Source organism: Chenopodium album, chromosome 19 (genome assembly GCF_948465745.1).
Source record: "Chenopodium album chromosome 19, dcCheAlbu1.1, whole genome shotgun sequence".
Taxonomy (NCBI): domain Eukaryota; kingdom Viridiplantae; phylum Streptophyta; class Magnoliopsida; order Caryophyllales; family Amaranthaceae; genus Chenopodium; species Chenopodium album.
In genome coordinates, this window is record NC_137852.1 from 35,302,701 (window position 1) to 35,330,049 (window position 27,349).

Here is a 27,349-nt window from a genome sequence, read left to right on the forward strand (position 1 = left end):
GAACGGGTTTCCAACTCTACCTCCCCCAATAAATTGAGGTTAACTGACATGGGAGCTAATTGTGCCAGCGACAAAACCACACATAGGTGGCGGAATTCCAGCGCATAATAATAATAATAAAAAGGAATGTACAACGTCCTATTCTCCGTTACAAGTTATGATCAAATATAAAGTCACATAACTCCCCCCATATGTTCATACTCAAGGTATATACGTTCCAAGAGTTTTGGTGCGTAATCTCTTTCACTTTACGTTATTTACATATTATTAGACTTGGTGATGACTCTTAAAGCATACAATTCAATCATCAATAATTATTCAATCAACAAACATACCAATTTAATTCTTGAATATTTAGTGACCACATAATGTTTAATGTTGAAACCCTTTTTAATTCTACCTCAGTGTCAAAGACACCTTAAACGCATAAAACGCCAAAAATCCTATCCCTCGGTGTTAAAAACACCTTAAGTGCACAAAGGCACCAACATACAATTTATTCCTCGTGTACATAAACACTTATGTAGCTCATTCCTCATGCTTAAAGCATCAATAAAAATTATATGAACCATAATAAAATTCCTTTCCAATATTCCAAGCCAAATTAAACATATAGTTTAATTAAACATGCACTCTAACATGCCATAATTAAAAGTGTAGTCCAAATAATCATGCCAAAATATAATTTTCCAATCCATAAATCATCACAAATAATTCATGCTTCACAATTCAATCACCAACACCAATAATTCACAATTCAATTCATAAACCTTAGCATGATACTACTTGTAATTGATTGAAATCAAGCCTAGCATGATTCTACATCATCAAAATATGCTAAGTACGCGAACGTACCTCAATAAAGCCCTTAAAGTGGCCGAAAACACTACAACGATTCCCGAATCAAGTCTCCTACATAAAGGGACAATAATACTAAATTAATTACCATTGTATGCACAATTTCCAGCAACTTAAACTCACTTTAAACTATTTAAAATAATCTGAAAATTATTTAAAAACCCCTAATTAAACTCCTTTTTAATAGGTAATCACACCCTTTTATTAAAATCACAATTATACTACTTTAAATTAAATTCCATCATTTTAAACTAATCAAAAACCCCTTTAAAACTTCATCAAAATACATCTTTATACTTAAATTATCCATAGAAAAATTAAATTATCTCTTACCCTTTAAACTCAAGGATAAAATTTAAAGCAATAAAAAAAAAACCTTCGTTAAAAACCAAAAACTGCCCGAAAATCATATTTAGAGGCTGAACTTGGCCACGAGAGGGTGGTGCTCTCTACCCAAGGTAATGAGTCTTTCTTAAAACGTTTTCCACATGGAAAACACTACTTTTTCATCAAAATCGGATGAGTTCAGAACCTGGTCGGGATTAAAACGGGAATAATATTAACGAACGGAAATCTAAAAAATTAAGACATGAATTTACGTGTTCAAAATAATATGGAATTATGTTAAACTAATTAGTAGTTATAATCACCAAAATTTCAAAACATCATTACTATAAAAGCCCTAAATCAATTGTTCATAAAAACCCTAAAATCATGATTTTCAATAATTAAAAACCCTAGGTTATAAAATTTACAAAACTGAAAATTATGACATTTATTAAATCTGAAATTATACATCAAAAGTACAATTTGATACTAATTAAATTAATTTCAAACAATAAAATCAAAACCCATAAATCAATAATTATAATTACACAAATTAATAAAACAAAGGAGAATAAAAATAAGACTAACCTTTTTGTGTGGGAAATTTTTGGGGATTCATGGGGTATTTATAGAGTAGAGAGTGTAGGGTTAAATTAGATGATGAAAGAGTTGGCCCAAATATAAAAATAGGATGGTTGGGTTTATAATGAAGATGGGTTACATTTGGATTAAATACTTATTGACCCAAATATATTTTATAATAAAATAAATACTCAAAATAGTTTGACCCAAAATATATATTATAATTAAATAAATAATTTATAAAATACATTGAAAATACGGGGTATTACATTATTAGTCCCTTGAAATAATTTTTTTTTCTTAAAAAAAGGAAAAATAGTGGAATATGTAGTTATTGAATTTTTTATATTGTAGAATTTGTGTATCCATAGTACTCCGTAAAATATAAAGAGAAAGTGCATTTTGAGTGATATATTTCACTATCCCCAATTTACCTTCTATATTTACAGAATTACCTCTCATATTCCCAATTAAAAATCAAAAATTAAATTTTTTGTAATAAAAAACTACTCTATCATTGGTTTTAAAAAATGGTCTATTCCACGTTAAACAAAAAAATTGCTCCATTCTTTTCCAAAAAAAAAAAAAAAAAAAAAAAAAAAAAAAACTGTTATATATTTTTATACTGTACACGCGTAATGTGTGTCTCTTAGCTTATTAGAGTACAGTGGTGATAAATTGGAAAAAAACTTGTTAAATTATACTTCGTTCAAGTGTAATACTAGTAAATTACTCGTAGTAATCCGTACTTCCTCCGTTTTTTATTAGTTACAACACATCTTTTTTCACGGTATTTAAGTAATGTGGGGTTCACATGATAAAACACACTTTAAAATGGGTTGAGTGGTTGTTAAAAGTGTAATTTAGTTGGTCATGTCATTCATGTGCTTTAAAATACAATTTTTCCCCAAAATAACTTTCTATCTATAGTGTGTTGCAAGTATTATGACATTTTTATTTTAAAAAAGTATTGCAAATATCAAAAAGCGGAGGAAGTATATATATCTCCCTCCGTTTTTAATACTTGCTCTACTTTCCTTTAGCGACCATTTTTAAATACTTGCAATATTTTCTTATTTGAAAAACATTTACAATTATTAATTCATTTATCTCAACTAGTGGACCCAACATAAATCATAATCTATTACTAGTAATTTTATATTCTCTCTCCTCCAATTCTCTCCACAACTTTTTTTTTTTAACAATTTTTTATTCTTCCACCAACCTCATTACCTCCATATTTTATTATTTTCTCCAAACTTTCCAAAAACTCCGTGTATTGAGAAATGAAGCAAGTATTAAACGGACGGAGGGAGTAGTATAGATAGATTATTACGGAGTCCTCCGTAATGAAAATCCGGCGCTAACACGAAAACCTTGAAAGTAAAACTTCAATCCAACACACAAAACATCATCTACTCCCAACCATTGATCAAAACCAATCAACGGTCAAACCCTCACTACACCAACACACACGGATCACCGTTTCCATCCATCCGATCAAATTCAAATCAACCCCCCAAAAAAAAACTCCCCCCATTTTCCTCCCTATAAAAACCCCACCACATTCCCTCATTTCACCACCATCAATTCCCACCATTTTTTCTCTCCTCTCAATCCCTCAATCTTCATCTTCAACCTTCTCAATCTTCAACAATGTCGGGCCGAGGAAAGGGAGGCAAAGGGCTAGGAAAGGGCGGTGCAAAGCGTCACAGAAAGGTGCTTCGTGATAACATTCAGGGTATCACTAAGCCCGCCATTCGTCGATTGGCTCGAAGAGGTGGTGTGAAGCGTATTAGTGGGCTTATTTATGAGGAAACTCGTGGAGTTCTTAAGATCTTTCTAGAGAATGTGATTCGTGATGCTGTTACTTACACTGAGCATGCTAGAAGGAAGACTGTTACTGCTATGGATGTTGTCTATGCTCTTAAGAGGCAGGGTCGTACTCTCTACGGTTTCGGTGGTTAGGGTTAGGGTGTATGTTTTAGTTTGATTGATAAGGGTATTGGATGTTTATGTAAATTTTTGATGTTGTGTTTTCATTTTGATGGAGAAATGAATGACATTGTGATTTCCTCTGAATTTGAAATTGAGTTTTGCAATGTTTATGTTTTTGTTTTATGTATCTTTGCTATAATTTGGGAATATTAAGTTCTGGTTACTTGTTGATTATACATTGCTAAGATTGGCTAAAGGGGTTACTGATTAATCTAATTATGCTTTTCAAATCTATAATTTGCAATGTTGATTTAAGAGATTAATGAATATGCTAAGGTTGAAGTTTTTTGTAATCAGGTTAACTAGATACTCAATTTGGTTCTCCAATGGTAGTACATTTAATTGCGATTGTGGGATATATTGGTTTATTTGGCTATTGCTGTTTTTGACGTTTCTGCGTTGTACTATTTGGATACTGTGATAGAGGTGGAATTGTGGTCTTGATTTTCAGTTGATGAATTTGAATTGAATTTTTTGTTGTTTCTTCGACCATGATTGCAAGCATTGTTGGCTAAGATCCAAAATAACCGATGTCTCTATGACTCGAAGTTCTGGTGATAATTTTGTTGAGGATGAAATGATGTCTTCCTCATATTTGAGGAAAGTTTATTTTGGGCCTATTTTGAGTATTTGCTTGCATAGGTTCAATTAAGATTCTGTGGGAGGGAGATGATAGCCCAAGTGAGAAAGGTTATCCTGTCGAAATTTGATGATGTATAGTGCTTTAACTGCTACTGATGCAGGGTACAGGAAAGCCCCTTCTGCATACAAATTTGGAGAGAAATAGTCACATCTGCAGAAGCTAAAATGTTTTTTAGCAGCCATGTCAATCTGTGTTGTGGATTTTGTTATTATGGTGCTTGTTGAAAGGCGAAAAGGGCCTCTGGTTCAGACCAAAATCATGTATGTAAAAAGGCTTTTCCATATAAGGGAATGCAAATAGTTGCTGGGTTGGTCTGAGAGTGGTTATTAGAAAGAAAAGTGGCTGTGGGTAGAGCATATATGCGTCTTAACTCTTAAGCGAGCAGGAGCCACAAAACTCTTTGCTATGCAGCCACTGATGCATCCATTTTCTTTGTAACTTGGGTTGCAATTCACAGCTATATTGGTTTACCTGATGCTATGATGAAGTTTCAGGGTGTTGTGACTATGGTAGATTGGTAGCTATCTTTTCCTGGATTGCCGACTTATTTGGCTATGTAATCCTTAAAATTTTGAACTCCATATATCCTTGCAATGTTGGCGAGTGATTCACATTACTAGTGTAGTAGTGTGGGTGCTGCCTCAGGTCCTCAGCTGTGCAATTTTGATACTTGGAAAGGAAATCTTGTTTTTGTTTATTGAAAGTACATGGCCACCATAAATGGTCATTCTTTACACTTGCAAGCTTTGTGTTTGGTCTTCTTTTCTTGCCATAAATTGAGGCCTGAGTGGAGTATTGTGGAATAGCATAAAGCTGCTCAAATGCTTGATTATAGCAGCCTCGTATCTTTTTGGTATGCTACTATGCTTCTCAATCTTTGTTACAAAACATCAGACAAGCGGACAAAGAACTATGGTTTTGTACCTGTGCTGTTTGATCATGCTGCTCAATCCTTTTTTACATTACTCCAGAAATAGAGCAACGGTTTTATACCCTATTCTGCATTCTTGATGGCTACTATGAGGAAAGGCAGCAGCGGTGGAATCTGAAGACCAGTAGCATCAGCAGTGCCTGCAGGCTGCAGCCCAGGGTCCGAAGCAAGGGCTTCTTGCATCCCAATTGAATTTGGTAGTTATTGCATACATGTTCGTGCAACAGAGGTTCTCACCATCTTTTACTACTGAGTCCTAGGTTGAGCCCAATTCAAAAATGTCCGAAACCATTTCAATATGTATGGTGCTTTTTTCTTTTTTTTTGTGCTTCTACACTGACCCTACATGGAAAAAACCTCTGGTGGTTTTTCAAACCACTCCAATAAGCTTGTGACCCTGTCAAGTGTAAAAACTTGAAACAGAACACAGCATTTTATTATTTTTGTGCTTCTACACTAATCATTCAAAGTTGAACTCTCGTACTCTACTAAGAGATTGGAATGAAAAGTCCAAGCTTAAGGGTTACGTAGCTTAAAATGAAATAATAAGACGGAGCAAGCACTAAAAAGCTGTATATAAGGAACTGTAGCGATAGTCTAAGTTACTAATGTACAGAGTGAATAAGTGCTTTGTAACTGCTAAAAATCTTTGCATTTCTTTGAACCATAGTCTACAATAACCGTGTTGTTATATGCTGTCATTATAACCTTTTTAATATCTATCTGCAATTCGTCATTAACACTTTGAAGCATGCTACATTTATATATGCCTATTGTACTACTCTGAACCAAACCGTGTTAGCAAAACTGTAGTTGAAGAACATATGCTCTACACATTTATCCGTGGCGGGTTAGAAGACAAGCAACATCTAGCATCCCACTCGATCCCCGAACTCATTTCGTCAGGCTATTTTCGGTAGTAACCTGTTCAAAATACACATCTAAATAATGCAACTCCTAGGGATTATTACATCATTACAGATTACTCTTCTCCATCCCACTTTCTCATAATCCCCTTACTCAGGATTTCATCCCGATTTGTACTCTGAACTAGCATGTCTTTAGTTCCCTACACTTTCTTCACCATCCTTGATTAGGAAAAAGGAACAGTTTAGGCTTAGCTTCAATTCACATAGTAATTGTGAAACCACTTGAATACGTGACCGGCAATTTATATATCTTAATTGCGAGATAAACCCTGTAAAAGCTTAGCCAAGCAATTACATTTCAAGCATGAGTATCTTTTAAGTTTTAACATTCCAACCACCTGCTACTCTAGGTTTACAGGAAGAAAACCAAGCAACAAGGATTTTTCGTCGAAGATGCAGTCTATCCATTCTGCAAATATATCAAACTCTTTCTATCTATGTATAACCATCTTAGGGATAAAGAAAATCTGGCTCCTGTATGTATGCAGGCTGAACAAAGCATTTGTGAGTTTGTGACTAACAAAAGTCTTTTAAAATCTATCAGCCAAAGGTCTACATTGGTTTACTGTCAGCTAAAAGCTTGAAAGAGATAATCCCAGATATTTAGAATGGACCCTTTCACAAACCCAAGTGGCTAATTCAAAGCAGTATGCAGTCTCGGCACCTCCCCTGAAACGCCTCGAAAATTCACTTTATTCTTTTCCATATACTCTCTTGATCCGACACATCTAAATACTCAAGAGAAGGCTTGAAATAATAGTTTCACAGCAAACATAGGCAGATCAACTGCAAATACTTAACAGATATGTCAGCTAAATCTTTCACATAACAAATTGGATTTCTTTCTAGCAAAGGATTTCTTAGGTACGTATAAATTACAAACATTGATTAAAAGCGCTGCATCTAAATAATGTCAAAGTCAAAATGAGACACTTTTTTTTAAATAAAAATGAAGAGAATATAATTTTAAGATTTCTCTTTTCCACCAAATTCATAGAAACTACTTTTATTAGAAGTATTTTATTTCCCACTCTAAATAACAATTACGAGTAACTATATATTATAAAATTTCTTCTTCAATTCTCATCCTATCATTATTCTTAAATCTTAAAATTTGTGTATAATCTACTATCGACTATTTGGATATTTGTTACTGATTTGATTCCATTTAAAAAATATATATATAAATAATCATTTCATAAATTAAGATTATTTTAATAGATTAATTCAAAACAATCAGCAAGCTAGATGCACGCCACTCTCTGTGGCCAGAATCTTAGGTAGGTTAACCAATCAATGTACTGGAAAATCATTTAAATTAGACAAAAGAATAAAATTATGAAAAGAGAATGAATAATATAATGCACAACAAAGCAAATAACCAATCTACTAAAAGACAGATTTAATTGTTTTTTTTTTTATTTTTTTTTTTTATTTTTTTTTTTGTAAGACAGATTTAATTTGATGATTTAAGCACAAGTTAGAGCTTGAAAATGGTACAATATATGGTACGTACAAATTGCCAAATTCGTTACTAATAAAAAATTGTTACTAGTTTATTGTTACATAATGTCAATGCAGCCAAATTAAAAAGTCTATTTTAATGTGATCATCATTGAACCAGGTGTCTTCTCTATAAAGGTACGTTTCTGATTTGTGACGATAATGTCATTTTCATCCCTTTTTCTTGACTAGCTCAATCGAATATTCGATTTATTAAAGAAGATAAATTACAACAAAATTGGACAAGATAAAAGAAATAAGATGAGTTTTTCTTTGGTGGAATGAGCGAAATAGATAAGTTGTTGTCAACGTCTTCCGAGCTCTAACTATTGTTAAAACCCTGTTTGATTTGATAAAAAATATTTTCGATGAAAAAGGGTTTTTAAAAGCATACTTTCATAAAATCACAATTATAAATTAGTTTTCTTTTGTTTTGATTTCATACAAGAAAAGTTATACTATAGAAATTTGAAATAGAAGAATTGTGAGGATAGATGAGAGCAAGAAAAGTAAAAAAAAAAAAAAAAAAAAGGAGGTAAAAAGGAAAGAAAAAAATGTGGCTTCTCTTGTTTTGTAATCAACTAGCCTTTCAGCCCATGCAATGCACGTGTGGTTCACAAAAAAATTGTATTGAGAAATGAGTGTATTAATATCAATTAGTCATTATAGGTTAATGTGTAATAAAAAAATATGATTAAAGAAATTAAATTGTTGAAATTTTAATTGAAAACAAGGCTTAAATAAAGGAGGTAGGGGAATGGGGGGCTAAAATTAAAGAGATAAAAGGAAAGGTTGAATTGAAGAAGGGAGATAAAGATGAAGTGTGCATGAAAGACGAAGTACTCCGTATAAGTTTAGACAAACTTTTAAATAAATCGGATGTACAATAAATATTGAACATCCGTTATAAAGTTACCCCTAAAATGAACAAAAGTTACCCTGACATGAATAAAAGTTACCCTGACATAAATAAAAGTTATGAAGTATTTATGCTTTACTGATAAAAGTTACCCAAAAAATTGTAAAAGTGACCCTAAACTTGATAAAAAGTGACCCTCGATGTACAGTAAATTACTGTACACCGGATGTATACAAAAGTTTTTTTATAAGTTTAATGAAGAGTTAAAGAAAAACTTAAAACATTAACGAACAATGTAAGAAGACATGTTGCACTTGGGTTAGAAAATAAAATAGAGAAGTGTAGTGAAATGAGATCGAACATGTGTCTTTTTTTTTTTATCAGAGTTTTTAAATACTAAGTATAGATTACCTAATTATTTCAGCTGAAAACATTTCAATTTTAACGTTGCTAGACATTAATGTTTTGTTCTATTTACATAATTTACTTTCAGTTATTTCAAGAAAATTATAGATAAGAGGTAATATGTTTTGAAACAATATTACTAAGTTTAAGAAAAATAAACTACTAAGTTTAGATTAGTTTTACTTGTAATAAAGGTTATTGAGGAATAATTACATTCAATTTACAGCTAACATAAATTCTAATAACCTCAAATATTGGAAAAAGTTGATGAGCGTTTATTGAAAATACTACATATTTTTAACATAAGAAAAAGAGAAAAGGAAGAAGAAATGTAAGAGCATATGTAATTCAATCACACCCTTATTATTCATCATATAGAATCATCTCACCTGATTAAAATTACAAGTAGATACTCATACAAGCTTTTTTGTACCATAATATGGATACATACAAATATACGATTACACAATTCATCGTACCTCGCTCAAACACTTTTCTTATTAATCACTTAAATCTCGTCTATATTATGTGTCACAATAATAGTTCAATGTATACATACGATTACACATTCACGTATCTTCAATCAATGAGATGATATTTTGAAGGTTAAGGATTTGTTGAGCCAAGCTTTCCAATTCCCAGATCCCTTTCTAGAAATGATATGAGATCTTGCCTCGGTCATATTAGGTTGTTGCTCTGGCTTCTTGCATAACACAAAGTTCCTTGCTCCACACGAACCTACCTCGTCCCATGGGCTCAATGCTGTTACATAATTCGACAACATAATTAGACATTATATTATAGAATAAAAATCTCTAATTTAAAAGCCAACTCTCGAATTGTTTGATTCTACCTAAAACACTTATAATATTTTTTATTTATATTAGCTCTTATATTTTAATTTTTTTCAATTCAATATGCTATGACTTACGTACCATTTCTAATAAATTGTTTTTATTCTATTATATTTATAAGAATTTGTACATACGCGTAACGTACATATAAATTTAATATACTAGTGAAATAAAAGTCATAAGCTACATATAATACTTGTAACAATTTGTATTCTTTGTCTATGAGATTGACATACTAACGGTAACGAGTAATTTATGCTAGGATCATGCCATATGTATCACTCTTTCGTAAATAAAGCCAAACTTGCTTTATTTCATTGATCTTAAGCAATGGAATTTTTGTCAAATGTGTACTATATGCGGAAATTTTTTGAAAACATATGCAACAATTAATTACAAGGTTACGTAAAATGGTAAAAGGCATTTAGGTAATTTACGTGAGTAATAATAGTTGATTTATTAAAAGAGAAGAATAATTATTAAAAAAAAAAAAGGACATTTTTTATATTTTAGATAGATATAGATTTTTTTACATGAAATTATGGATAATGCAAAATTTCATATGCGGTTGGCCATTCCATGTGATCGGTGTTACTTATGTAGGGTCTCAGGGGTTATCCATTCGGTTTTGGGTTACTCCATCGGTTGAGGGTTACTTGGTTAGGGATTATTTAGGGATTACTCGTTCAGAGTTACTCGATCAATGTTTTGGTGTGTGTCAGCTAATTAGCCACACGGTGTGACTAGCCACACAAAATACACAATATTGTTAAAAAAAATGTTGTAATAGAGATCGTAAAAATAAAACAAACGCATAGAACTAAGCACAAAATCAAATACAACAAATAAAACTGATATATATTATTTTTACTTCACATTAGTTATCATTTTATCCTTAGATAAATAGTTACCAAAAGTACGCCAATGTCATGTTGATATAATAGTGGTCTTATCTAAAAACACGTCTTAGGTTCTTATAGAAGACATAAATTATACGGTCCTACCAACATGATTATTAATTGCTAATTAATTAATACGAGTTCTATAATTTTTTTTTTTTTATTTTTTTTTTTTTGGAGCAGTTCTATAATTAATTAGTGGTACACTGTACATAACAAAGAAAAGAGGTGAGTTTGATCGAGCTTACCATCAGATCCAAAATTGGCGCAATACAGGAGAAATTTAGAATTGTCAGAACCCAAAGCAGGGAGACGACCTTCCTTGGCATATAATTTCAAAGCAGATTCAATAACTCCACTAACAAGATCTTCTTCATTGACTAGAAACCTCAATGGTCCAGCACTTCCTAACACATTCACAATGATCAAGAATCGCTTGTTGTCGAACCTGCTATCCTTGTGACACTCGAAACAGTTACCGCCTTTTTTTGTACAACTCTTGTACTTCTGGCTGGTATTTGAGTTGAACATCTTCTGAGTTTTATTTTTCTATATTCGTTGTTGGGAAATTGTAAAAGACAGGGTTATTAGTGGCGTATCCAAGAATTCAGAAGTGTGGGTTTAGAATTTTTAAAGAAATGCTCTGTATGTATGTAGGGGTGATATGATTATTAGTTTAAGGGTCAAGGCCGAGGCAACGGTAGTACCAAGCTTGTTTGGAGGTCCCGAAAGCAGAGGAAAGGAATAAGAATACGACGAAAGAGTGGATGGCTTGAGCCAGTTGCGTAGAGCACGCAGATGATGAGGAGTTTGAGGAAGGGAAAGAAGGCATGAAAAAAACGGTGTTGTTTATGGACTTTACCATTCAAGTTGTGGTTGGAATTGTTCTTTGCTTTCGCCTTTGTTCGGTTTTTTGAGAGGTTTTTGGGAAATTTTGATTAAGGGGAAGTGTTTGAGTGAAAAGTAAAGATGTGTATTTCAAGGAAGAAATCAATGGAGGTTAAGATTTGAGGAAAAAAGGTGAAGGTCGATGAAGAGGGCAGGTTTTTCTGGTTATGGTATGGAATATAGAGGTTTATAAAAGGGAGGATTTTGAAGGGGTTGTTAGTAAGCATAATGTGAACAAAATGACACTTGGAATTTTTTATTTCAAAAATTATACTCTCTCCATTTCAATTTGTTAGTCCATATAGTATTTTAGGCGTTTTAAAAAGATATAATCATATTGAATGTATTCTACTTTTAACTTAGTTTTATTTCCTATTTTATACATAATAAATTCTGATTGCTTAGATTAATTGATTATGAATTAATGAAATGACTCTAAATAAAGAAATTACTCCCTTGATTTATGCAATTATGGCTAATGCTTTCCTAAAAAAAACCAAAAAAAATTAAATAAGGCAAAACTATTTGTGAATTGTTTTTAACTTTAATGCTAGATTCTAAATATCTTTCTTTTCTTATTTTATGTGATTGATTCCATATGGGACTATCATATTGAAACGGAGGGATTACTTCATTTTATCCGTTATTTATTGCTTGCACCATTTATTTATTTATTTTTTTTCACGATTTTCTGAAAACTCATGTGATCATAATATCTTTATTTTTATATTTATAAAAATAAAAAAAGTTAAAATTTGAAAATTCATGGTCAAAATTGCTGAATTTCATTTGAAAACTTATAGTAGTAATTCTCAAAATGACTACCACTATACTTAATTTTCATTGGTTGATTTTTAATTTATTTTATTGTTGGTCAAACTTATAAAAAATGATTTTTCATTTATAAATTCATTTATTTTTTGAAAATTAACTTTTTGAATTTTTGAAAATCTAACTAAAAGAAATATGGCAAACGATTAAGAACAGAGTTAGTATGATTTATTAATAATAATATAACGATTTACTAAACTATCGTTATTTCAAGTTATAAATTAAGCTAATTTGGGAAGGTTGGTGTTAATTAATATTATGTTAGTGGTCTTAAGTGATAAGCTGGGGATGGAGTAATATGTCTTAAGGGGTTATATTGGTTAATTTGGGATTTCCATGCCTCCAAGGTCCAAAGGCTACTTATTAGTTGTTGTCAATTTGGTGTTATCAAGTTTGTTGTCATTCTGTTGGACGTTAGTTAACAATTTGACGACTTGGTATTAGTTTTAATGCATATAGATTTATAGAATGCTAATATTTGATGAACTCAAATTCTTAGATAGATCTTGAGTGTACTTACTACATATTACGGAGAAGTCATCAACTTTTGGAACTTTAGATTAATGGCCATCAAAATATCAAATGCCCTCCTCCTTGCTCCTCATTAGTTAAATGCTCTTTACGAGTAACGACAATTTAACTAATACTCCGTATCAAATTTCCTTTGTCTTAGAAGTATTGCACCATTCGTAAATCTAACACTATTCACATAATTCTCTTTAACCACATATTGTGATTTATTATTATGAAATTTTAATTCATTTGGGCTTGTCAGATTTGTTTTAGTATATAGTTTTATTATATACCAAGTTTATTATTATTTTTCAGAAAAATTAATACAGTACTATTAAGTTTGGTGCAAAAAATATCATAAAATGCATCGAAAATGAGTGTTTTAATATTTTTAGCCAATTCACCCTTTTTTTTTAAAGTTTCTCTCACCTACAATCTACATATTACTTTACTGTACTAAGGATATGATCCCTTTATTATAATTTACCCATTACCCCCCATAAGTCAAATTAATACTACTACTTAAAAGAACACTAAGGTAAACGAGGAAGAGGATGATGAAGACCAATCCTTAAATCCTTGGGCAGTCAATTGCCACATGACATATTTTATATTGTACTTTGCTAATTTTTGAAACTCAGGGCATGTTCTCTTACGTTGAAATTCAGTTCACTTCAATTTAGCTCCGATCCTAATTTCCTTCTCTTATAAAATATTCATTTCAGTTTAGTTCAGCTCAAGAGTTCAGTCAATGAGAACAAGCCCTCAATTTCTAACTCTATGCTAAATACATGCATTTGGTTATTTGTCTTTTTTTTTTCCTACATAATTTCATGAAATTAGGGTATTAGTTGGTGTTATGAAAATTTATTGAAATTGATCTCTTTTTTTTTTTGGATGAATTTGTATAATTTATGTCATTAAATTTCGATTTATGACACTAGAAAGCTTTATTTTGCTGAACATAATTCATTCGTTATAATTCATCATGAATGTCATTACAAAATAAGTTAGAGAAAAATAATTAGGGAGCACATGTTAGGTATAAAATAAGTAACTAAATTAGTTAGAGAAAATAAAAAAAAAAGGTGAAAATTAGTTAAAAAAAATATGTAAAAAAAAAAAATCTTTCCGGTAAAACCTCTGGTCATTTGTAATAATATTAATAATTTTTTTTTTGAAGACAATAATATTAATAAGATAATATTCAAATTATATTGTTTAATCAAGTGATCAAGAATTCAATTTAATTTCTTTTTTTTTTTTTTTAGTTTAATTCAAGTCTTTCGATTTTAATTTTTTTTTTAGTTTAATTCTAGTCTTTCGATTTATATTTTTAGAGCTGACTCACGATCTATTCATGTTGTAGCCTTTAAAGTGCACATTCGAAGTATGATATTTAACTACGTTCTTGTAGATTAATTATTTTATATATATATGTTAATGTCAATACTTTGATTTCTTATTTTTTTGCATGCTTAGTTGCTTCCAATTCAATGTTATTTGCTATACATTATTGCATTAATTATATGATCACCATATTGTATATTGATCAAGTTATGTATTTGAATATATATATACTAAGATTAATAATAAGATAATATGTGTGGACAACTGGTTTAAGAATCCCGTTAATAATCTTATTATATAGTTTAATCAAGTGATCAATATCTATATTTTACGATGTTTCGTGTACATTAATTAATATTCAATCGACTTAACATATTCTAGTTCGGAGCAAATTGAATCTTTATTTGTATGTTTTTTCGATTGCAAAAAATCATGTTAGAATAAAAACAAAATAGAGGCCAATATGGAGCGGATTTGACTTCTTGACTCAATTTCGTACCATAATTTTCAAATTCCTCTTGTGTTTTGAGACCATATGGAGGTAACAATCTCATAAATTGTGAATGGGGGGATAATTTTCATTTATATTGTGGTTGTCTTTTTTACCCTTTCATTAATGATCCATGAACGATGCTTATATTTCTTGTCCCTTGTCCCATTTGATATAATGTCAATACAATTGCCATGCATATTCGATTCACACTTGCTAAGGTAGGCCGACTAGTACAGAACCTACAATAAACTCCTTAGGAAAAGAAATACAATCATTGAACATGGGCTAAGGGGAACTAGTGTTCAACTCTAATTCAACTTCACCAACCCATTAATTGTAGATTGTGATGACTTTTTAGGCTTGTTTGTGTAAAATGTTAAATTGAGTATATTTTGTTTAATATAATTTTATGTAGCTAGATGTGTTGAGATGTCATAATCTTTATTGGGAAAAATGTACCTAAGATACACGATCAAAAGCAGAAACTCATCGGTAGCATTTTCCCTAATATGTTCTAAAATGGACAAACATAAACAATTTCAAGCAAACATAACATAGACAACAAACAACACAATATAAACAATCCACATATAAGACATAACACATATAAAGCATATGAGAATGTACGTGGAAACCTCAAACCCAAGAAAAAACCACAAGAAGATACTGAATTCCAAAGCACGAAATGACAATCCAACCATTGGATGTGTAGGTTGGGAAGGCAAGAACATATCAAATTTTGGCGTCGATCGAATTACGTTCGGGTCTGGACTGGGTGGCTAGACTGAAACTGAACTAGTGAACTTCACCAAGAACTCAAGTTCTCACTCTCTGCCTTCATTCTGTATGTGGGTGGGATGTTTGTTGCAACACTTCCTAAGAATTCTAACATAAGTCAACCCCTTGCTTGCTTGCTTTTGGCCTCATTAAGACCTGACAAACTAACTTCACATAGGCCCAAATATGCATATGCCTATATGGTCATATGGATCAATATGGCCTTATGGGCTTATAATTAAAATAGCTAACTCATATTACTATCAATGGGCTCTTTCTTTACAAAGGAGGGAAATGTCCAACAATCAGCTAACACTCAACTGTACTTCCTTTACAGAGTATGTTTTTTTATGATCATGACAAATTGTTCCTGCCAAATGCTAACACTGTGTATGGATTGAAGGAGATGGTGAGAAAGGAAGAGAAGGAAAATAGAGGGGGTATAACATCTTTTATTTGAAAAACAAATGAGAAAGGAAGGGAGCTAGAGGGGAGATAAGTTTATACTATGTCATTAAGCCATTACGCCACGTTATTCACCCAACTTCTTATTATGCTATGTCATCACTCAACTTCCCATAACGCTACGTGTCTCTCCTTTCCATTTGTTTCTCATTGTATGTCATGCGCACTTACAAGATTTGAACATGCAACCTCTCAGTTTCTAATCACCAAACTAAGTGATAGACTGATAGTTTATGCTATCATTTGAATATAAAATATTAATATGCATAACAAATTTAATTACAAGAGAACATGTAATTACAAAATATTAACACAGGCATTATCCGAGCCCAAATACTAATAAAGGGATTAAATAGCAACAATTTTTATCTCTCCAATAATGGAAAGATTTGAAAGGAAAACTTATCATTTTCTGTAGACCAGCTCCCTTTCCCTTTCTTCCACCTTGCCCTCCCCTACCTCCCTTTGTTTTCCTTCCCCTTTATTTATCCAAATACACCATAACACTATGCTTGAATAGAGATAAATAAAGGAAAAGGTAGAGAAGAGAAAAGAAGAGATGCATAATCCTTTGTTTAAATATTTAATGCAAGGAGGGAAAGGGAGGGAATTGAAAGGATCCACTTTCGTTATATAACCATATTCATCCTATTAAAAGGACCAAATCAACTAAAAACTCAAACTGATAATTGAATCCCAACATCTGTTAATATACTCTATCACGCTTTCTTACATAAGAGTACGTTGAGCTTGAGGAAGGTAAGAAAAATGAAATGTCACCATCTCCCTCCTCTCACCTCCCTTTCCCTTCCCTCTTTTTCCTTCATTGTCTCTTTCCTTCATTATTGTTATCCAAACATAAACCACACTCCCTCTATCCAAATAATAAGACAGCCATAAATAATTCATTTGTTGAAACAGCAAGAATAAACCTCAATAACGTCACCTCAACTTTTTTTTTAATAGGTCACCAACATGCCTTCCACAATGCCATCGTATAAAACAAACATGCGCACCAAAATTAACCAAAAGCCAACATAATGTCGAAAATGATGGTATAGGAGAATAAGATTAGTTGAGAGGTTTCAACATCAAAATTCACTAGTTGTTCTAATTTTATAACTTATCACATAATTTCAAATTCTTACATACAAAACTTAATCAGCTAGTAATTGATTATAGTACTAGATTCATAACATTCTCATACATGAGATTCAATTACCCAACATGCTAAGACATATATAAGGCATTGTACTTTAATTTATATATACAAAAAGACCACCGGGACTAGATCAGATTACGGAAATGAATTACAGAGATTGAGTACTAGGAAGATCAATCCAATGCAACTGGAGCTCAATTTCACCACATTCGACATTCCGAAGTCTAAGGAACATGTTTTGAGTAACTTTACCATCTTTCCAGACAATGGAGCTCTCCTCTGCTATGCAGTTTTGCCTGTCTGGCCTCACCTTTGTGATGACAGTTCCATCTGGAACACCTTCGAGGTTCAACTTTACTGCCTCTATAAATGGACTGATATCGAATTCTGCATCTCCCATTTTGTCATCCAGGGACAATGTGTCATGATCATAAACAAACTGTAACAACACGGAAAAGAACACGAGTTAGTCACATTAGATTAGGTGCAAAAGCTTAATGAATAATTCTTTGGTTACTTATCAACGTATTCCATTCGATTCAAACTATAACCATCACCCGGTGCATTCTTCAAAGGGTGTCTTAAAGTCCCTCCACCTAATTGTAGTACAGAATCATCCTCACAGATCCCGGGTTGAGGATTTCATATCAAATCCCGTCAACATCATTATCATCTTTAGTTGTTCTACAGACCAAAAGAACTTTCTATTACTACTACTAACTTTTACAAGTTTCTTTCTTGGTGACATACAACAAAGGGCAAAATCTGCCATCAAATCATCAATTTTTGAAAATAAGGTAGGTATTAAAAGACAAAAGAAAAAATAGTTGGGTCCTAATTGTAGAAAAGATATTAAGCTAAGAAAGGTGTTTACGTAGTTGAGACTTCACATGATGTGTTTCCTTAAACAGGATTATATACTATATGATCAGCACCAGCTAAAATTTAGATTATAGTTTTGTGTAGAAAAAACCAAAACTCTAGAAAATGAATCCAGAATTTGCAAGTAGTATATATAAAACGTATAAATCACTATTAATTACAATGAGTTTGTTCGTTTTGAAAACTTACGTGTAGAGAAATGTAACGTATGAATGTATGAAACAATTATGATTTATAAGAAAAATGAAACAATTTATGATGAATTTGCATATAGAATTAAGTTCGGAATACTTACAAGTTTAATTGTTTCATTCGGATCCGTAATACAAAGAGTTAAGTCTTCATTCCATTCGGGATTAACAGACTTCCTAATGATACGAGTCTTGAGTTTCTGTCATAAAAATTAAATAAAACACAAGGGTTAACCAAGATATAAAACCAACTAGCAATAAGCTCAAAACCATTTCTAGTATCACTTTTGTTTATTGGTGCTATAGTTCACTTTACAAATGTTTATTTGTCTAGATAGTTAAGCAACTAATACAGGACGAAATGTCATCAATACTCTTTAAAGGCTAGACTGAAGTTAGTTAGAATCGAGATTTTGGCACTATTGACATTTCAGTCAAAATAAGGCGTTTACCAAATTCCATTTTACTGACTTGGTTTACTCAAGTCAATTCACATGGCTTGGTATACTTTTTTCTTGTCCTAACATTTTAAATTCAATGTTTTTGAGCCGGTAAGGGCGCTTAACCATCACATTCAATGACAACCATGTTATCAAGTAGAAATGATATGATAAAAAGGACAAGAGGAACGTGTACGTAACGTCGATGAACAACTTTTTTTAAATTCATCATGCTGAAATTGGGCAGTTTGAATTGAGTTTGACATTAATTATTTTAGTTAATTCACGAGTCATTTAAATCAATTACAATGAGGTAATCCATTTTGAATCATATAGTTTCGTGTCTATTGTTGATTAATTCCAATTAAGGACGTGGATTTGACTTCAGTTATAATAATTCATGCCATACGTTCAAATTTATTAGAATAAGCTAATTCATGTTGAGTCGTATAGTTTCGTGTCTAATGTTGATAAATTCAAATTAACGACTCTAAGTTTGTTTTTACTAAGTATTCATAATCATATGAAATTTCAAAAGCTTATGTCAATTATCCAGGCTCAGGTTTAGGACAGGAAAAGTCTTTTAGTCTAGTAAGATCAAACTTTTCAAAGAAAACAGCTTTACAAAGTTGGAATAAAGTTGTTGGTAAAGTTTTAGGTGAGACGGACTCACGTGAGTTCACTATCATGTTTTTGGTGTTGCGGGCCTCGCGATCGAGTTTAATTAGCCCGCACCTTTTTATTGGACTTTTGTTATTGAGCTCAATCTCACACAAAACCTTTTGAAAATTGTATACTTTCTCTGTTACTCCGTATATTGCAAAGTTTGCACTTCTAATAAGAGTACTATTTACACGCTTATCATTAGGTTAGACTCGTCTTGATACCAATGTTTAATTTTCGCTTATCATTATGTTAGACTCGTCTTGATATCAATGTTTAATTTTCTTCAGAGAAATGTACTCGAAATTATGTTAGACGCGGATATGTACTTGTACAATGTTTTTATTTTTCAAAAATAATAAACGTACTGTATTCGTTTATAATTATATTTAACAATTGAATTTTGAATAATTATATCTCACAAAAAATACCAATTTTTAAGATAAAATATACGAGTCATTTTATTTTTGAATAGTAAATGCATTTTAATAACAATTCCACAAAAATTAAGAAGACTTCAATTAAGACAAATAATGTTAGGTAATTCATTAATGAGTCAGTTACCGTAACATCCGCTTTCCCTAAATAAAATTAATCAAATTGTGAATTTAATTAATTATTGATCTGATTGAAGATAGCCTGACACAAAATAATTAAAGCAGAATTTAAAGTGACTTCCGTTATTTTCTTTAATTAGTGGAGTACTTGTATCTTTCAGTCAACGTTGCTTTTTTCTCCTTTTTTTTTAATTTTTTTTTTCTAAAGTATATTTTTTTTTTTTTTTGGAAATCCATAGAGCATGATCCAAATTAATTAGATGAACAAACACAGTACGAATTAACATTAAAATTAACACAAATTAGAAATTACAGAATTTAATTTTTTTTTTTAAAAAAACAAGAAAAAAATAGTACTCCAAATGTTGTTTAAAACTTTCAAATGAAGCATTTTCCCGACCAAACAAAAAGTAATTTCTGCCAATTAAAAGTCGACCTCCAATACTGATATTACTAGACCACAAATATACATATGCGCAATCATAAAAATAGCTGCCACAATACGTAGTATAAAAATTAGTTGTCACGATACTAGTTCAAATAACGGGTACGAACCTGTTTACCAAGACGAACAATAACATACGGATCACTGCTACTAACATCACGAACAGCAAGATTAATACCACGTTTAACCCGAATACGAAGCAGACCCAATGCGTTGCCAATCGGACTCGCCATTTTTCTTCTTTTGAGAAAATTTAAGAGAGGAGCGTAGGTGTAAAGTGGGTGAAGTTGAGAGAAATGTGAGGTGAAGAGAATTAAGGAAGAGAATTAAGAAATTAGGACTAATGTTTTTGTAAGAGACTTTTGAAGTTATAACTTAAAAGTATTTAAATGAATGAGTTAGGTTATTGGAATGGAGTGGACCAGCACTTGTTGTTTATATAGACGGAGATGGGTCCTACCTAATGGGCCTCACACATATATGCACCGCAGCTAATTACGCGCTGGATGGATGCCTGGTTACTTGTACCTTGTTTTACTTGGCTAGAAAGTTCAAAATTCAAATGTACAATTTGGTTCGGATTGTATTCGGGTTGAGTTGTATGGGTTCGACTCTGAGAGATAATTTTGAGTTTAAGAACCAAATGGGATTAACTTTTCATGGTAACTAGACTTTTGGCCCGTGCAATGAACGGATTTATAAGTATATAATATAATTTTTAATTTTATAATATATTTTTTTTATTGAAAAATGAATAGTTTATAAAGGAGAAAAGGGGTGAAAATTGAATGTAATTGTAGAAGATATTAAGTTGGGGGAAAATGAACCAAACATTTATTCATCGCATTTCATTTGAAATCATTGATTTCAATTTCAGAATTTCAATTTCTAGAATTTAATTCCAAGTTTCTTGTTTGGCAAATTAAGAGTTTCAAATTTGGAGTTTCAAATTCCAAAAACTTGTTTGGGGAAACAAAGAAATTCAAATCCTATTTTATTTAGAGACAAAGAAATTTGTTTTTTTTTTCTTTTTTTTTTCACCATTAATTTGCAGAATTCTGTTTTGCTTCCCCCCCCCCCCCCCCCAAATATAGATTTTAGCACGATTAAAAAAAATTAAGGAAAAAAAACTAAGAAATAAAGAAGAGCGAAGAACGAAATTAAACAACCAAAAATTTGGGGAAAATCGAAACCCTAATAAAATTAAACAACCAAAAATTAGGGGAAAATCAAAAGGTTAACACTCAGATCAAAAAGAGGGTAAGAGTAGAGAAATTCAAAAGCCACTACACAAAGGAGGATTAAGGTACACTTTACTGGAGGATTCAAGGTACGCTTCAATGGCAAAGAGAGCTCAAAAGTCACTACAATGGAGGATTAAGGTACGCATCAATGGCAGAGAAAGCTCAAACATCGCTTCAATGGAGAATTAACAGAACACTTTGATGGAGGAAAGAAAGCTCACTAGTTACTTTAATGGAGAAGAACATGTTGCTTGATAGTAGAGAACTCACGAAGTCACAATCTTCATCAATGGAGGAGAGAGAAAATAGAATACCCAGCCCTTAGGAGAGAGAATTTGGGAAATTAGGCATAGGAGAGAGAGTTGGGCTTTTTTTGACCGAATGTTGGAATTTGGAATGACAGCTTTGGAGTTGGAATTTCAATTCAATCAAAATTAACTTAAGTTTTAAAAACTTGGATTTGGGCCAAATCCAATTCCCAAATTTAGAGTAAATCCATACAATGTAATTGAGCCAAATCCAGAATTTCAAATGAAATTATGGTTCCCAAATAGGCCATTAGTTTGTTTGGTTAGCATTAGGGAAATCACAATTCCTAGGAAATTTGAATGACCTAGGGGGAGGTAGGTAAATAAATTCACACATTTTGTGGGAAATTAGAATTCCTAGGAATTTCTATTTCCTACATTTTGCAAATTTTTGGTTAACCAAACAACACTCCATCAATGTATTTCCTAGGAATTTTGAGTGCCTACATGAAATTGATGCTACCAAACAAGGCCTAAAGTTTTAGATACGTTGTACTTGTACTTAATCACCTATGGGGCTATGGGGTATATAAGATCATAAGCTATTAGACTTGTCAATATACTCTCTGGTCTCTCTATTTTTAAATATTTGCTCTACTTATTTTCGGTCGTTTTAAATACTTATTTTATTTCCTTATTTGAAAATTTTTTATACTCCCTCCGTTTCATAATGTTAATTCCATATATTATTTTGGGCGTTTCAAAAAGATCTACCCATATTGAATATATTTCATTTATAAATTGATTTTTTTGGAATTAATTGATTGTGGATTAATGACATGATTCTAAGTAAGGAAATTTTCACCTTAAATTATGCAACTGTGACTTGTGGTTTCCTAATAAAAAATCAAAAAAGTTAAATAAGGTAAACTAATTATGAATTATGTTGTACTTTAATGTTATACTCCAAATATATATTTGTTTTCATATTTTATGTGATTGATTCCATATGGGACTAACATTATGAAACGAAGAGAGTAATATTTAATTCATTTCTCTCTACTAATGGGATCCAATCAATAACAACTTAATATTAATTCCTGGTGTAGTTTTTTTCCTTCCAAAACATCCTTTCTCTTTTTGTTAAAATCTTTTTTGGCAATTTTAGTATAATATAACTAGCATAATACATTAATATTATTCAAATTTTTTATGATATATATTGCTTTATATCTATTCATACTATACTCCTTACTTATCCCATATCTCTTAATAATTGGACAATACATCATAATAAACTAGTGTGTGACCCTGGGCTTTGCCCCGGGTGATACTTTGAATAATTTCATTTTTATATTAGAAACGTTAAAAGACTTATTAATTTATTTAACATGGGTATGTAAATTAGAATACAATGACAATAATAATTTATTTTGGATTTTTTTGGTTTTATTCAAAATTCTAATACATGTATGTATTTTTATTTAAATTTTGAAAAAAAAAAAGTATGAATTAATTCTAGCTTAGATGGTAATGCATTTGGTTTCCATTCAATGAGGTTTGGGGTTCAAATCTCTTTGTATGCATTTTTAATTAACATCATTGGATGATGATTTGGCATGATGCTAAAGGCTGTCGAATGATGACATGGCACTATACGGGTGTAAGAAAGGAAACACGTGGCACATACACAATTTTATAAACACCTTTTAATGTATAGTGTATAGATTTTACTCTATATGCCATATTTTCTTAATACATCATATTTTATACGAATCTTTTATAGTATATATTCCTTTATAGGCTTATAGCTATCCGTACGATACTCCTTTTCCCATATCTCTTAATAATAGGATATTACATCATAGTAAATATTACTTGCCATTTTCTTGGTACACCATATTTTATTCGTTCAAATGATTAATAAATTAATATATACTTCCTCCGTTTTCTTTTACTTTCAACACAGCCTTGTGGCACGTGTTTTGAGGTCGGGTTTATGTAATGTAAACAGACAAATTTTTTATTATAATTTTTACAAATAATACTTAACTCTATTCTAATTTTCGCGTAAAAATTATATTGATAAAATCGCTCGTTTACCCTCACTAATCATCTCCTAAAACTGTGTGCTTAAAAGGTGTGTTGCAAGTAAAAGAAAACGGAGGAAGTATTAAATAAGGTAATTTTGTAATAATATTTAAATTGATGAATATATTAAATAATAAATTCATACTACACAAATTATTATTATTACTACTACCTCTGGTTTGTATTGTATGCAACTTTGGTGTATTATTTGTGAGACATAAAAAATTCCAAAGTAATTACATATAATACGAACCGAAGGCAGTATATCTATTTTTTTTTAATAATTTAATTGGTTATTTGTAATTTATTTTCCCTTCATTTTTTTTAATAAATATTTCATAAGTTATTTGTAGTTTATCTATGTTTTTTTTTCTTTTAATTTATTGATTAAATGTAACGAAATAATCGTGTATGACACGGGACCTAATCTAGTGATATTTATATTTTAGTACCTTTAGATTCTATTTCCTCCAATTTACCTTCCACTAATTAGCTAACCCCACTACCAATGGGTCTTAGCTACATAAGGCCCTGTTCTTTTGAGCTTCTGGGTAGAGCATAGCAGATTGAAGCAGAGCAGGGCAGAGCAGAGCAGATTGAAGCAGCTATTTCTAAGTACTATTTTTAAGCAGAGCAGAGCAGATTTAAGCAGAGCAGAGCAGAGCAGATTTCAGCAAAGCAGAGCAGATTTCAGCAGAGCAAAGCAGAGCAGAGCAAAGCAAAGCAGCTCTAAAGAACGGGGCCTAAGTATGCATCTATTATAGCAGCAACAAGGAAATTAAAAGGCCTAAAATTTGCGAGCCAAATCTAATAACCCAGACAACATATAAGCGATCCCCCCAAATCAACACCAAGCTCTATAAAATAAACATTTAGTTAATAAATAATTAAATATGAACATGAAAAAATGAACACGTAAAAAAATGAACATTTAAAACAATTAAGTGACATGGTATATGATTAACCATTTATTAAAAATGAACATGATTATTATATAATCATATATTTGCTAGCCCATGACATTAAAAATGAACATTTAGTTAAAAAAATGAACACGTAAAAATAGGAATGTTCAGTAATAAAAAATGAACACGTAAAAAAAATAAATTAAAATAAAAAAAATAAATTAAAAAAAAGAACATTTATTAATAAAAAGTGAACACGTCAAATAAAGAAAGAAATGTTATGAAATATATAGAAATTAGAGGATTATGAGAAGGAGGTAATAAGAGAAGTATTACTTCTTTTATGTATTACTCTTGGTAATATTTTGTGCATCATACAAGTGAAATTACATGGCTATTTATAGTAGTAAGAACCACTATTACATTGTGGGCTATAACCTTAGAGGGTGGCAATTAGGGTTGGCTACTACATTAAATGCAATGAAGAAATTGGAGTGTGGACATTCACACATTGACTAAATTAATTAACTCTTAACACTCCCCCTTGAATGTCCATACAGAATAGGTTATATGTTGCCTCGTTAAAACCTTGCTAGGTAAAACCCTTTAGGATAAAAGCCATAGCTAAGGAAAAAGAGTACAACAATACATTACTATATGCTTTAGTGTACTGCCTCATTAAAAACCTTGTCAGGAAAAACCCATTGGGATAAAAACCTGATCGAAGGGAAAAAGAGTGCAGTGCATATAATGCTCCCCCTGATTTTAACATAGTTTATGAAGACGACGCATCCCAATCTTGTGGACCAACCGCTCAACACTCTTCGAAGGTAGGGACTTTGTAAACAAGTCTGCAAGATTATCAGATGATTGGATCTGTTGAACATTTATCTTCCCTTCCTTCTGCAAATCGTGTGTAAAGAACAGTTTTGGGGATATATGTTTAGTCCTATCACCTTTAATATATCCTTCAGTTACTTGTGCGATACATGCAGTATTATATATCTTCGTAAATGATGGTTGGACTTTCAGTTACTTCTTTCATCCCACATTCTTCTTGGATATTGCCGATCATTGACCTTAGCCATACACACTCACGTCCTGCTTCATAAAGGGCAATCAACTCAGCATGATTTGATGATGTCGCAGTTAAGGTTTGCTTTGTTGATTTCCAAGAAATTGCAGTTCCACCATAGGTGAACAGATATCCAGTTTGTGACTTGGCGTTTTGTGGGTCTGATAGATATCCAGCATCTGCATATCCGATGAGGGTGGCATCTTGCCTTGATTGATAAAACAAACCAAGATCTTTTGTTCCTCGTAGATATCGTAGTAAGTGTCTTACTCCTTTCCAGTGTCTCTTCGTTGGTGCGTTGCTAAACCTGGCTAACAAATTCACAGAAAAAGCTATGTCTGGTCTAGTATTGTTAGCTAGATACATTAGAGCCCCAATTGCACTTAGATATGGTACTTCAGGACCAAGGACATCCTCGTTTTCCTCTCGAGGTCTAAATGGATCATATTTCATAGTCAAAGACCGAACAATCATCGGGGTGTTTGTTGGGGTCGCTTTGTCCATGAAAAAACGTTTTAACACTCTTTCGGTGTAGTTAGACTGATGGACGAAAATACCATTATTTAAGTGCTCAATTTGCAATCCAAGGCAAAATTTAGTTTGTCCAAGGTCTTTCATCTCAAATTCTTTCATCAAGTATTTTGCAGTTCTTTCAAGTTCATTTGGGGTTCCAATGATATTCAAGTCATCAACATAAACTGCAACAATTGCAAACCCTGATTGTGATCTCTTAATGAAAACACAAGGACTGATTTGATTATTGTTGAACCCTTCTTTCATAAGGTATTCACTAAGACGATTATACCACATCCTCCCAGACTGTTTCAATCCATAAAGTGACCTTTTCAATTTTATGGAAAGTAAATGTCTAGGCTTGTGGTTTTCTGGTAATTTTAGTCCATCTGGGACTTTCATATAAATATCTGTATCGAGTGACCCATATAAATATGCGGTTACTACATCCATTAATCGCATCTTTAGTCCTTCTGAGACTGTCAAGCTTACCAGAAATCTTAACGTAGTTGCATCAACCACGGGAGAATATGTCTCCTCATAATCAATCCCTGGAATTTGAGAAAAACCTTGGGCTACAAGTCTTGCCTTGTATCTAACAATTTCATTTTTCTCATTTCGTTTTCTCACAAATACCCACTTGTATCCAACTGGCTTTACACCTTCTGGTGTAAGGGTTATTTTTCCAAACACTTCTTGTTTTTCGAGTGACTTTAACTCTGTCTGCATTGCCTCTTTCCATTTTGGCCAATCATGCCTGCAACGACATTCTTCCACTGTTCTTGGTTCACTATCATTTTCGTCAGATGCCATTTCAATTGCAATGGA

At 31.7% G+C, this 27,349-nt stretch overlaps 3 protein-coding genes across 3 annotated transcripts; 1 reads left to right on the forward strand and 2 right to left on the reverse strand.

The window, feature by feature from the left end:
* Window positions 1-3,345: 3,345 nt before the first annotated feature.
* Window positions 3,346-3,849, forward strand: LOC145595266 (histone H4). Its single transcript, XM_081651650.1, has one exon. The coding sequence runs from the start codon at window positions 3,424-3,426 to the stop codon at window positions 3,733-3,735; it is 312 nt and encodes a 103-aa protein (XP_081507776.1). The 5' UTR covers window positions 3,346-3,423; the 3' UTR covers window positions 3,736-3,849.
* A 5,769-nt stretch (window positions 3,850-9,618) lies between these two features.
* On the reverse strand, window positions 9,619-11,319 carry LOC145594279 (uncharacterized protein At4g22758-like). The gene is made up of 2 exons (XM_081650612.1): window positions 11,037-11,319; window positions 9,619-9,797 (listed from the first exon to the last, which is right to left on the reverse strand). Exons 1-2 carry the CDS (start codon window positions 11,317-11,319, stop codon window positions 9,619-9,621), a joined length of 462 nt encoding a protein of 153 aa, XP_081506738.1.
* A 5,877-nt stretch (window positions 11,320-17,196) lies between these two features.
* Window positions 17,197-20,854, reverse strand: LOC145595267 (protein C2-DOMAIN ABA-RELATED 4-like). Its single transcript, XM_081651651.1, has 3 exons — window positions 20,556-20,854; window positions 18,445-18,540; window positions 17,197-17,706 (listed from the first exon to the last, which is right to left on the reverse strand). The coding sequence occupies exons 1-3, from the start codon at window positions 20,676-20,678 to the stop codon at window positions 17,416-17,418; spliced, it is 510 nt and encodes a 169-aa protein (XP_081507777.1). The 5' UTR covers window positions 20,679-20,854; the 3' UTR covers window positions 17,197-17,415.
* Window positions 20,855-27,349: the final 6,495 nt, after the last annotated feature.